This window comes from Hemiscyllium ocellatum, chromosome 42 (assembly GCF_020745735.1).
Source record: "Hemiscyllium ocellatum isolate sHemOce1 chromosome 42, sHemOce1.pat.X.cur, whole genome shotgun sequence".
Taxonomy (NCBI): domain Eukaryota; kingdom Metazoa; phylum Chordata; class Chondrichthyes; order Orectolobiformes; family Hemiscylliidae; genus Hemiscyllium; species Hemiscyllium ocellatum.
Window position 1 is genome coordinate 36,343,630 of NC_083442.1, and position 13,207 is coordinate 36,356,836.

Below are 13,207 nucleotides of genomic sequence, written 5' to 3' on the forward strand. Positions count from 1 at the left end.
AGGCCCGCCCACCAAAATTCTCATCCTCCATCAGACCCCGCCCCTCCATCGGGCCCCGCCCCATTCCCCTCCGCAGGCCCGCCCACCAAAATTACGCGCCTCCATCAGACCCCGCCCCATTCCCCTCCACAGGCCCCGCCCCATTCCTCCCGTCAGACCCCGCCCCTCTACCAGGCCCCGATCCATTCGACCCCGCACAAAGTCCTGCCCAAACCCCGCCCCTCCAACAGGACCCACCCCCGTCAGACCCCACCCTCCGAAACCCCGCCCCCACCACCAGACCCCGCCCCCTCCCAGGTTCCACCCCCAGCAGACCCCGCCCCTCCCCGCCGTCCCTCGGGATGTTCCGCGGCTCGGGGATGAAGAGCTCGAGGCCGAGTTTCAGGAGTTACCTGCCGCCGGCGGAGGTGAGGCTGAGTGCGATGTGTCAGGCCGCGGTCTCTCTCGATCTCTCGGTGCCTGCTGTAACGGGTGTTTCTTTCCGTAGAGCTCCTTCCCGAGCCGGGCCGAAGTGAACCGGGTGTGTGAGGCCGCGCTGTTGCCGGGTGAGTCTTTACTCGAAGCCGGGGCCGCGGAGGCGGTGAGGGAGGGAGGGCCGCACTGAGAGCCGGGAGTCTGAGCCCGGGGTAGAAACCGTGAGGAAAACGGAGAGAAAAGTTCCAGAGAAAGGCCCCCTGAAGTGGGAGCTCAAGGTGGGCTGTTATGGGGGCGACGGACCGAAGGTTCCCCTGTGGGTGTGCACCTTGGTAAGAGAGGTTGTGGATTAGTGTTGCTGGAAGAGCACAGCAGGTCAGGCAGCATCCGAGGAGCAGGAGAATCGGGCAAAAGCCCTTCATCAGGAATGAAAAGAGAGGGTCTACTGTCTGAGGCTGGGCTGCAGATTGTGCCCAGGGTTTGATGTTTTCTGAGTGAGAATCTGGTCAGGCAGTTTATTGACCAGAGTCTGGGGAGAGAGCCATGTTCCTGCTCAGAGGTTATGGGCTGAAAATGTGTTGCTGGAAAAACGCAGCAGGTCAGACAGCATCCAAGGAGCAGGAAAATCGAGGTTTCGGGCATGAGCCCTTCTTCAGGAAGGGCTCCTGAAGAAGGGCTCATGCCCGAAACGTCGAATCTCCTGTTTCTTGGATGCTGCCTGACCTGCTGCGCTTTTCCAGCAACACATTTTCAGCTCTGATCTCCAGCATCTGCAGTCCTCACTTTCTCCCAGAGGTTACTGGGCTCAGTAACAGCTTGATGGGCCGAATAACCTTTCATATTGAGCAACACCAGGCAACATTAAAATGGTTTGGCAAAAGAGAGGAACGATGGAAGCATATTAAAACAAGGGCGTGAGCTTCAAAATTGAGGTGTTGCTTTTACTGTTCAAGTAGATCCTGATTGCCCTAGGACCCAGTGTATGTTGCTCAGATTGATTTGGAACCATTGTACATTTGGGACGCAGCAGTGGGTCAGTTTTTGTACAATCGTTAAGTTCCAGTTTTGCAACGAGATCACAGTTGATCACAGTTGGAGGGTGAATTTCACTTCCCTGCAGTGTCTCAGATCTAGCTAAAGGTAGATTTGATTGATGCTGTGTATCTTGTCGTGACTAATTAGGACATACTGTTATTTCCAGCAGCGGTGCCGCACCAATCTGTTAGGTGTCTCAGTTACTTTGGTCTGAGTCTGAGAGATTGGAGCATAGGATAGCACTGGGACAGTCGCTGGACCAGAGGATAAGAGGGAGAGAGTACTCCTTGGTATGGGCAGGGATGCAAGTTTTGACAAAATAGCTTATTTCTAAATAATTTTAGAAAGTTTTGTCTCATTCTGTCACAGCTGTGTGAATTTTCTCCTTTGGGAGCAGATGTCATTATTGATGGGATAATAATTTGGAAGGCTGTCACGTCGGAACCCAGCTGTAGTATGATTGGGCATGTCGATGTCTCACCAGTGGAAATCATCATCATTAATGTTGTAACCTAATCATCAAATTAAACAAGATACACACAATATTTCTATTTTAAAAGGACATGACTGAGGGAACGCTGCGCTGTTGAAGGGTCAGTGTTTGGGGGAGGGAGATCTGTTTGGGAATTGTCAGCGGGTCATTACTGAAGAGCTGCACTGATGATGGGCAATGTTCGCATTCAAAGAATTGAGATGCTCTGGATTTCACAGGGTGAAAGGGTGTTTGAATCAGAAAACCTCATTTTTTAAAAGGTACTGGGTATGCAGTTGTTCAAATGTAACCCACAAGGCTGTGGGGTGAAGTATTTCAATGTGGGACTAAATTGGCTGGTTGCTTGTTGGCTGACTTGGGTTTAATGGATTGAATCCTTTCCTTCCATGTCATAAATGTATTTGCTTCTACCGGAGCTTTTTTGTGCCATAAAACTCAACAACGGTATAAAGTGAACTGTGGAATCGCTCTGTCCGTTCGAATGTGCTGAACTGGATTTTGAATGGATGAAAATATTTAGTCACAAGTGAGTAGTAGCTCACTTGCACCTTCTCGAGGGCAGGTAGGGATGGGCAATTAATGCTGGCCCAACCTGCATCCCATTGGTGAGTAAAAATATATTGACAGCATTATTGCTGTAGTAATGTCCGGGTGTTCCACTGAGTTACGCTGAGCACTTTCAGGCAGTGCTACACTCGTGATAACAGTAATGATTCTATGACTCACTCACATGGCAATGAGCTTTAATAATTCAACAGAAAACTTATTGTTTAACCCACCACAAAGCAAGTATTTTGTGTTGTATGAACAGTTGAAGAAATGGCAGAATGAATATTTCCTGCACACTGTAAGAGGGCTTAGGCCTTTTGCTGACTGTTGGTGCAGTGATTGAATGTCTGATTCGTTTTGCTTTTGATGGACTGGGTACACTGACGTTTTCCACGTAATTGAATTGTCTTGTGACCCTGTCTCAAATACTTATACGTGTATGCACTGTTGGCAACGTCTTGTGTCTGACTGATGAACGTTGATGGATGTTTCCATCACTGTGCCCATTTTACAGTTTTCAGTTGTAGCAAAAATGAGGCTATTCAGTCCCTGGAAGACAGTGAGGTCTGCAGACACTGGAGATCAGAGTTGAGTGTGTGTTGCTGGAAAAGCACAGCAGGTTAGGCAGCATCCAAGGAGCAGAAAAACAGCCGTTTTGGGCCGGAGTCCTCCTTCAGGAATATTCAGTTCCTTGGACCTGTTGTATCATTTAATAAGATCATGGCTGACTTGTATCTTCAACTACCTGTCTTGGTTTCTATCCCTTAAACCTACAGAAAATGTTTACAGTCTCAGTTTTTGTGATTTTCAATCAGCTGTTATTGGGGACATATGTTCAGATTTCCACCCACTGTTCTGGTGAGAGAGATCTGCTGGAACATTTCAGGTGGTTTAGCTGCTCAGTATCAGAAACAAGTCCAAGCCTGTCCTACTGTGATGACAATAAACATTAATTTCATGAAGAGTTTTTTTTGTTATACAAGAGAGAAATCTTTCAGGCACACTGGGTCTTATTAAACTCCCCAAAGCAGTGGAGATTCAGGGCTTAGTAAACAAAATTGGTTAGGAATAATTTTGGATTTGGATTTCCTACAGTGTGGAAAAAGGCCTTTCAGCCCAACAAGTCCACACTGACCCTGTGAAGAGCAGCCCACCCAGACCCTCTGACACCCTAATGTACCTAACACTATGGGCAATTTAGCATGGCCAATTCACCTGACTTACACATCTTTGGACTGTGGGAGGAAATCAGAGCACCCGGAGGAAAACCATGCAGACATGGGGAGCATGTGCAAACTCCACACAGACAGTTGCCTGAGGCTGGAATCGAACCTGGGATCCTGGTGCTGTGAGACAGCAGTGCTAACCACTGAGCCACCATGCTGCCCCCATTTTAGAATGCAATCTTCGTGAAAAGGGTCAATATTTGAATTGGATTTTAAAAATGCTGATTTGTTATGTGACATTTAAGAACAATTCTGAAACAGACTGATGTTAGAATGGCACAAAGTGTAGATTTAGCTCAGTCTGTGGATTAATCTATTATAGAGGCAACTAGTGTCATATCAATGGACTGGAATTTCTGTGCAGTCTCTGCCTCACCATATGAAGGTGTTAGGTGTATAATTAATGGCTATGCTTTTCAGCTGACTGTACAACTGGCTGATACTCTCAAACACAGGGCCAGCAACTGCTAATGAGGCAGTTACACAACCTGAAGCTGCTGGCCAGGCTGCATTTTTTGATATGAAGCAGCAGATGTGATTATGGCTGCACAAATGCATTGCTTTTTTTTAAACTGATTTATAACCATCTGAAACATGTTGAGTAGGAACATTTGTAGCCCTGTTATAAGCCACAGCATGGAGTGACATGTTAATTGAATCTCTGAGCAATCAGACTGCACAGTGATGGTTTTTCTTTATTAAATCAGACATTTTCTGTCGCTGTCAAAACAGTAGGTGGATGTCTCGTGTGTGTGTTCTTAAACTATTTTCACTCTGCTTGTTGGAGTGTTTTTAATCTTTCAACATCACTTTTTGAAAAAAAAAACTGGTCAAGTTGCAGACTGGAGTTATTTTTGATAATTTAATGCATCTTGGTTAGCATTTTAGCTCATGACCAGTTGAGTTACAGTAGAACCAGCTTGTAACCTTCGTTTCTTTGGTTTTAAACAGGATAAAGCAACTGTTTTCTATAGGCTGAAAAAGCTGGCAACAGTGGGGATCCAGTGCATAAAACATTAAAAATCAAAAGTGAATGGAATGCTGACCTTTATATCCAAATGACTAAAACACATGGGATAGAAGTTATATTTCAGCTTTACAAAGCCAAGTGTGGACCCTGTCTGGAGTTACTTTAATCAATGTGATCGCAACACCTTAAGAAAGATATATTGACTTTGGAGGGAAATGCAGTATAGGTTTATTGGAATAATACTTGGGATTCCAATGCTTAGATTGGGAAGAAAGATTACACAACTGGGCACGTGACCCTGGAATTTAGACGGTTAAGCGGGGGGAGGGAGGGGGTGATTTGGTCAAAAATTTCAAACTATTGAGAGGAACAGATTTTGTAGCTGGAGAGAAACTTTCTGCTGGTTTGGTAGTGGAGTTGACGAGAGGGTAGTCTCAAAATTAGAATCAGACCTTTTAGGAGTGAAACTAGGAAACACAAGGTGCTGAGAATTTGGAACTTTTCTATATGCTGTTAATTAAAATTAAATATGATATTTTTTGTAAATTAGAGGTACAAAAGGAAAATTGCCAAATTAATTTATCTCATTGAAAGCTGGATCAGGCTCAAGAGGCTGGATGACCTCCTCTATCACTGTACTCAATGCAGATGGTGGATGAATGGAATTTGAAAGACTTTTGAAAGCCAGTATTTGATTCTTTTCATGATTGTCTATACCTAACACCAGAATTGAAAATAGCAGATCTCAAGTTAGCCCAAGTTTACTTGACCCCGTTCTTTCCCCAAAGCTTTTCTGACTTGACTTGGATCCTGTTTGGAATTATTTGGTTATGAAATATTGGGCTGGACAACATTACCTTTTAGTAAAAAGTGAAGTCTGCAGATGCTGGAGATCAGAGCTGAAAATGTGTTGCTGGTTAAAGCACAGCAGGTCAGGCAGCATCCAAGGAACAGGAAATTTGACGTTTCGGGCCAGAGCCCTTCAGGAATTCCTGATGAATGGCTCTGGCCCGAAACGTTGAATTTCCTGTTCCTTGGATGCTGCCTGATCTGCTGTGCTTTAACCAGCAACACATTTTCACCACCGTAGCCTTTTATTCTGGAAATATAAACCATAATCACTAATGTGGTGGGACACTGAGGTATTTCTAACCTTCAGTTGTTTTATTTCAGGGGAACTTGTGGTGAGTGAGACGAGCAATGTCCGAAAATGTATTGCTACAGACACAAGTGCTCATGATCTCTCTGGGACACTGCTATGCACCAACTTCAAGATCTCCTTCATTACAAAGGATGTGACACCTTTTCGGGTTTGTGCATTCTTGTAAATATTCAAGACTTGAGTGATATTTGTCTCCTAATAAGTATAAATAAATTGACAAATTTCATGTAATTCTAGACTGGAGAAAGTTGAGTTATTATACTTTAAAGCAATAAAGATTATGTAGATATTAAGTCTTCAAAGTAAAAAAAATGAGAGAGTAAATAACAAGAAAATATTTTCACTGACAAGAGGGCCAGTAACGAGCAAGATAATTGGTAAAAGAGCCAGAGGGTGTGATGAAGAGACTTTTTGTTTGCATTGAGTCATGATACACAGCCTGAAAGGATGGTGAAAACAAATTTACTGTTAATTACAAAAGAAAATTTGGGTGTACAATTGAAAAAGAAAACAATATCATCCTATAGGGAAGGAACTGGGCAGGAAACTACAAATGAACACAGAATGTGGGAGAAATTCAACTGGTCTCGCATCATCTAAGGAGAGAGAAGCAGTTACTGTTTCAAGTCTGTTATGACTCTTCAGAAGCACAACTTCCTCATTTCACAGATGTTGACAAACCTGAGTTTATCCAGTACCCTGCATCTGCAGTGATTTGATTTCTTTTGGGGCAGGGAATTAGTTGGATTGTTCTTTCAAAGATTGATGTTCAGAGATCTTGGAGTTTGTTGTGGTTTCAGAAGAGGGTTGATAACTGGTGTTGTGAAATGGGGAGAAGTTGATACTTTTGAGACAGGGCTAAGGGAGCCAAGAGCAGAGATTGAAATGGGGAGACTGTTGAAGATGCGCTGGGAGGAAAGCATATAAGGAGGACATAGAGTTTCGCGCTGTGATCGATAGCTGATTGTATATGTTGGGGTAGGAGGAGGAATAAGCGAATACCCAAATTTCCCCTCATGAGTGTACTGTATCAAATAAAGCTCAGTGTGTATTAATGAGGGGCTGCTTATTGACTAGTTCACGTGAAATGTTTTATACAGAGTAACAGACTGAGTGTTATATAACATGAGATTTTATGCAGAACAACTGACTTTTATTGTGGGGGGGAGGTGGAGAGAGAAGAGGGAGGGAGGTAGTATGAATAATAACAGACCTTGCATTATGACATGAGCTGTATGTTAATCTAGGTACAGCACAGCATGTTCTCTCAGCAGTCAAGCCACAAGAAATGTTTTGTGTGTTTATATAATAATAAGCAGAATGTTGTGTTATTCTGTATGATGTGTTACAAGTTAATAGGGAGACTGCTGTAACAGGTATTCTGTAGCAACGTTGGTGTTATACTGGGTAGTGCACAGCGTGATTTACGGCAGTGAGATTATTATATCGGGTGCCCACAGTTTACAGAAGATTATATTTTATGGACAATCTGAGGAAAGCTTTCTACTTGTGGTTTGTCTTGAATCATTGTTCCATTCATCTGGACTGCTTAGGAAAACTAAAAATGGTGCAATTATCTGAGATGAAGCACATGCCCAGACAGATTCAGAAAATGAAAAAAGGCTCAGCTCTTCAACAGGAGCAGGAAAACTGTGTCTATCCCCTCATTCATTACTGTGAACAAACTAAAGGCAGTTGAGGTGACAGAATTTTGTGGGAAAATTCCAAATAGTAACATTGGAAAATTTCTTTTGCATTATTTATGACCAAAATATGCTTCAAACAAATGCATTTTAAGAGTTCGCTATAAGCCAATGTGACAGAATAGAATACTAAAGATACTTGGGCTCATTGTTATATTCTTCATATAAAGGTTGTCCTCTGTTGCAGGTGTAGGTAGGTTGGTAGGTCAGAATTACAGGGTCACTTTAAAATGAATTGAATTAGCTTTATTGTCATGTACTCAAATGAATACAGTGAAACGTTTTTAAGTCGTCACTTACAGCGCCACCTTGGTACAGAGATACCTAGGCACGATCCTGAGTTACAGAATAGAGAAATGAAGGAAAAAAGTTACTTTACATCTATACAGAGTATAACCAAAGGTCAGAAAAACAAGAAACCGAATTAAAAAGACAAACATTGCAGTCTCTCTCCAAAGGTTCTCTGCAGCAGACTAGTGTAGGGGCCTCCATATGGTCTGACCACGAGCCGCCGCCATGCTCTGCAGTGAGCCACTGGACGCCTGTTTCGTGCCACTCTGATTCCACAATGACTGTGTAATGGTCACATCTGTCAACGCCACTGTGGACAGATGTTCCTACAGATTCGTCTCCACCAATGCCGTTTCGGAGGTTGGGGCCATGTGTCCAAGGCCGAGAGGGAGGAGAGTGAGAAGGGATTTCTGCATTTGAATTGCATACTTAGTAATAGAACATAGAACAGACCCTTCAGCCCACGATGTTGTGCTGACCATTGATCCTCATGTATGCACCCTCAACTTTGTGACCATATGCATGTCCAGCAGTCTCTTAAATGTCCCCAGTGACCTTGTTTCCACAACTGCTGCAGGCAAAGCATTCCATGCTCTCACAACTCTGTGTAAAGAACCTGCCACTGACATCCCCGCTATACTTTCCTCCAACCAGATAAAACTATGAGCCCTCGTGTTAGCCATTTCTGCCCTGGGCTATTGACTCTATCTATGCCTCTCATTATCTTGTATACCTCAATTAGGTCCCCTCTCCTCCTCCTTTTCTCCAATGAAAAAAGGCCGAGCTCAGTCAACCTTTCTTCATAAGATAAGCCCTCCAGTCCAGGCAGCATCCTGGTAGTGTAACACGATAATGTAACATGATTTCCTCCCGCTACAGTTATAAATTGTGTTCATTTTGTACCAATTGTTGATTTATCGCCACACTGCTTGTAAATTGTAAAGCTGCAAGTCAATTGTCTTGAGATGTAGATATCTGCACTGTTAAGGAGTAAAGCTACTCATTCTTACTATTGTTTTAGGGAGGCAGAAATTAACTCTAACTTTGTTTCAATTTCAGAAATTTCAGTACAGAAACCTGCTGTTGGAGGAACATGACATCTCTCTCACCTGTGTGGAACAGGTTGTAGCAGGTCTGGTGCTCTTCACTTGTCTGTTCTGTTATTCGCTAAGTAGACAAGCAGGAGGCTGGAAGAACATAGCAAGCCAGGTAGTATCAGGAGGTAGAGAAGTCAATGTTTTGAGTGTAACTCTTCAGGAATAATAGAATCTCTGCGGTGTGGAAACAGGTACCTCAGGCCCAACAAGTCCATACTGACTCCCTGAAGACTATCTCGTCCAAACCCATTCCCCTACCTTATTAATCTACATTTACCTCTAACTAATGCACCTAATCTACACATCCTTGAACACTATGGGCAACTTAGAATGGTCAATTCACTTAACCTGCACATCTTTGGAATATGGGAGGAAACTGGAGCACCCGAAGGAAACCCATGAAGACATGGGGAGAATGTGCAAACTCCACACAGTCGCCCAAGGCTGTGACTGAGTTACAGTTGTTTTCTGATTTTGTTCCTCCTGATTTGACTTTTGTAGGCTATAAATAAAGGAAGGTTAAGTCACAGGTCATCTCAAACTTGTGTTTATTGGCCACGTTAATGGTTAAAGACTCTGATTTTCGGGTTGTCACAGGAAGTTCTGTTTTTGACCTGGATTCAGAAACAACTAATAGTCATCAGAAGATTAAATCATTGTTGTGGTTCTGTTTGCCGAGCCGGTTGCCCCCTCCCTCGACTTCTCTCTCGCTTGACCTTTCTCTCTCTCGCTCGACATATCTCTCTCTCTCTCTCTCTCTCTCTCTCTCGCTCGACATATCTCTCTCTCTCTCTCTCTCTCGCTCGACATATCTCTCTCTCTCTCTGTCTGTCTGCCTGTCTCCCTCTCTCTCGCTCTCTCTCTGTGCCTGCACCCCCCGCCCCCGCCCACGCCCTCACCCTCACTCTCGCCGCCGCCTTCGCCCTCTCCGCAGCCCTCTCTCTCTCTCGCCCTGCCTGTAGCCCTCTGCGTCTCGCGCATCCCCTCCCCCGGCTCCACCAGAATCACTTGGGTGCTGAGCTCCAGAGATGAGAGTAACTGTCCTGACAGCACACAACTTTTGACTGAGTGTGGTATCAAGGATCCCTACAAAACCATGTCAGTCGAAATCTGAGGAAAGCTCTGTTCTGGTTGAAGTCATGCCTCACACAGTGGAAGATGGTTGTGGTTGTTGGAGGTCAATCATCTTAGTCACAGATGATCTCTGCAGGAGTTCCTCAGTGTAGAGTCTTAGATCAGATCACCTTCAGTTGCTTCATCAATGGCCTTCCCTCCACCATAAGGTCAGAAGTATGGGCTGTTTGCTGATGATTGCACAAAGTTTAGCACTAGTCTTGATTCCTCAGATACTGATGTAGTCCTTTACCATATGTAACAAAACCTGGACAATATCGCGGTTAAAGCTAATAAGTGGCAAGTAACATTCGCACCACACAAATGCCAGGAAATGATCATTTCCAACAAGAGAGAATCTAACCATCACCCCTTAACATTAAATTGTATTACCATGACTAAATCCCCCACTATCAACATACTATTGACCAGAAACTGAACTGAGATAGTCATCACATAACATTCTGGCTACAACAACAGGTCAGAGACAAGACATTTTCCAGCAAGTAACTCACCACCTGACTTATCTATCTCCAAGACAAGTCATGAGTTTGATGGCATTCTCTCTCATGGATGAGTGCAGCTACAACAAAACTTGAAGCTTTACACCAACCAAGTCAAAACAACCGCTTGATTGGCATTACATCCATGAGTGATGCACAGTAGCAGTGTGTAGCACCTTGAAGACATAATGCAGTAACCTTCCAAATCCTTCCAAATCTACCACCTAGACAGACGAGAGCAGCAGATCCATGGGAACTCCAGCACCTGCAAATTCCCCTTTAAAGTCTCACAGCAATCCTGATTTGGAAATATATCGTTGTTCTTAAGTGACACTGGGTCCAAGCCCAAAAACTCCCTCCCTTAAAGCACCCTGGGGTCCCTAAGTGCCAAACACTTCAGTGGTTCAAGAGGCAGCAAATCACCAACTTTTCAGGGCAGTTAGGGATTAGCAATAAATGTTAGCCAAAGCAGAATACTCTCTTCTCTTGAACGAATAACTAAAATCCTTCAAGTGCAGGTTTGCCCAGGAGGAATGGGGTCTTGGAACATTAGGATCTGGGGCTCAGTGCCCTGCAGACCAATGGATTGCTATCAGCTGTGGAGGGAATGCAGGTCCTTTTAATCTCATCCTTATATCTGTGTCACTTCTAGAATTCTATCATGCTTCCAGGTTTTTTTTCTCACAATTACATTGCTCCGTCTGCATTTGCCTACCCTTTTCAGCCTCTTACACAGCTGTTTTCCATATACTTGTTCCTCACCTTCCTTTCTATGTTAAAAGAAGTCTTCATTGTGCAGCTTTTTAACATCGCATTCACTTCTCGTGTCTCACCTTCCTCAGTCTCCTTTTTGCTCAAAGTCCACAGCCCTTGAAAGCCCAAGCATGGTCTTACCAAGACTGTTGCTCCAGATTTCCCTCTTCTCCAAGGCTGCTTTGGTGTTTGATGTTGGCCTGTATATTAAGTCATGATCTTTCACCCTTTGTGCTGTTGTATACAGAATGTGTTGGTACTAAATAGAATCAGGTTAAGAATTGTGAAGTATGAAATAAATGTAAGTTTTCGACTAAATTTAAGTACAAGAAAATGTACTTTCTGTTTGGCAATTCATATGCTTTTGGAAACTTGCATGCTCTTAAATGGAAAAGACAACTGCGGACATTGAATGAAGTCTGTACATTCTCAGAGGAGCTGCTGCTTGTTGCTTGTGTTCAAAAATATAGGCTATATAAAATTGCAGGAATGTGTCATGTATTTTCCACTTGACCTGTCTGTCTTTGAAAGAGGGGTTCAGTGGAGTTGGCCCTAACCACTTGTGCGTTTAACATCCCATCTTTTCTTCATCCAGTGAATGATGAGAGGAAGAAGAGGAAGGTTTTGGGGCCTAATCAGCGTCTGAAGTTTAAACCTACTGAGCTGATCATCTACTGTAAGGATTTCCGTATCATTCGCTTCCGTTTTGATGAGTCTGTTCCAGAATCAGCCAGAAAGGTGAATAGTACCTGGGTGTGACGGGCACTGTGTGGCCTTGGGTAGTGATTGTACAAGCCGAGTAGATTAAGTAATTGACAAGAATGAAAATGGAGACCTGGCAGTCAAGACAGGGCTCTCCTGTCTGAGATGTGTGGCTGTTCTCTTGATGAATGGCAGTGATTGTATGTATAATAAAACTGAAAGAGCCTGGAGTAGTGGAGGAGTGGTCATGTGCTGTACATAAAAAGTTCTTTGTGCATGTCAGAAATTGCTACTGTGACAGGAGGCTCCATTCTCGTGTTCACTTTTAACTGTTTACTTGCAGGCTGTGACTAATTGACCTTTCTTCCTCGTGACTGCATTTGTGGAGAAGGTGGTCAAAGTGGCTGAAAACATACTGAAATATTAGCTTTTCTTTAGTGTTTGCTGAACATTCCTAAGCAAGGCATTTGCTGGATGATTATGGAAATGTAACTTTCAAAAACCTGCAGAACCACGAAGCAGGGACTTCCTTAGTTTTCAAAGTATGGGTGAGAGGGGAAGAAAGTAGAATTAGTTAGGATTGTCATGACTGTTCTGTGATCCCTGCTGAAAATTGTATATTAGATTATGGTAGGATTAGGCCTCTCTGTCCCCTGAGTGAATGTCATGTTGTTGCTAACTGTCCAGTGGCTACTGAAATGAGGTACCTGAGACTCCCTGCAAGAAGTAGCATCATTGGATGGTGAAGGGCAGCTGATTGGTTACCGCTCAGCATGAGTCTTTTGTTTTGCAGTTCGGTTATTTTCAGTCGGTGTGTTGGAATATATAATTCAAAACTGAAATCCTGCCCATGGCCAGTGGGAATGTTGAGTGCACTCCTCTAAATGGGAGCACTGCCTCTATTGTTTATTTTTCTCAACACTATTCTACCTAAAATGCCTTGTATTCCATAAAATTACCAAACTGGATTGCCATGTGATTATGGACTGAGAACTAACTTTACCATAGAGCCACTATCACTATGATAGACTGAATGGCTTCTTCCTGTGCTGAATGATTTTGTCTGCATATTTTGAAGGAGGAGGGATTGCACTGATATTAAATACCAAGTTTTGAAGGTTAACTGCAAAAGAATGGGATGTAAACTTGACATTGAGAGTCTAGTAGACGGATACAGATCAGAAATAATGGTAAGG

At 43.6% G+C, this 13,207-nt stretch overlaps 1 protein-coding gene across 2 annotated transcripts in view; it reads left to right on the forward strand.

The window, feature by feature from the left end:
* Positions 1-334: 334 nt before the first annotated feature.
* mtmr10 (myotubularin related protein 10) overlaps positions 335-13,207 on the forward strand; it is a 31,865-nt gene continuing 18,992 nt past the window's right edge. For both annotated transcript variants that reach the window (XM_060853818.1, XM_060853819.1), the window contains exons 1-5: positions 335-407; positions 488-545; positions 5,861-5,997; positions 8,903-8,975; positions 11,905-12,047. In XM_060853818.1, coding sequence (XP_060709801.1) covers positions 342-407; positions 488-545; positions 5,861-5,997; positions 8,903-8,975; positions 11,905-12,047 — 477 coding nt within the window. In that variant the 5' untranslated portion in view covers positions 335-341. The remainder of the gene's footprint in view (positions 408-487; positions 546-5,860; positions 5,998-8,902; positions 8,976-11,904; positions 12,048-13,207) is intronic.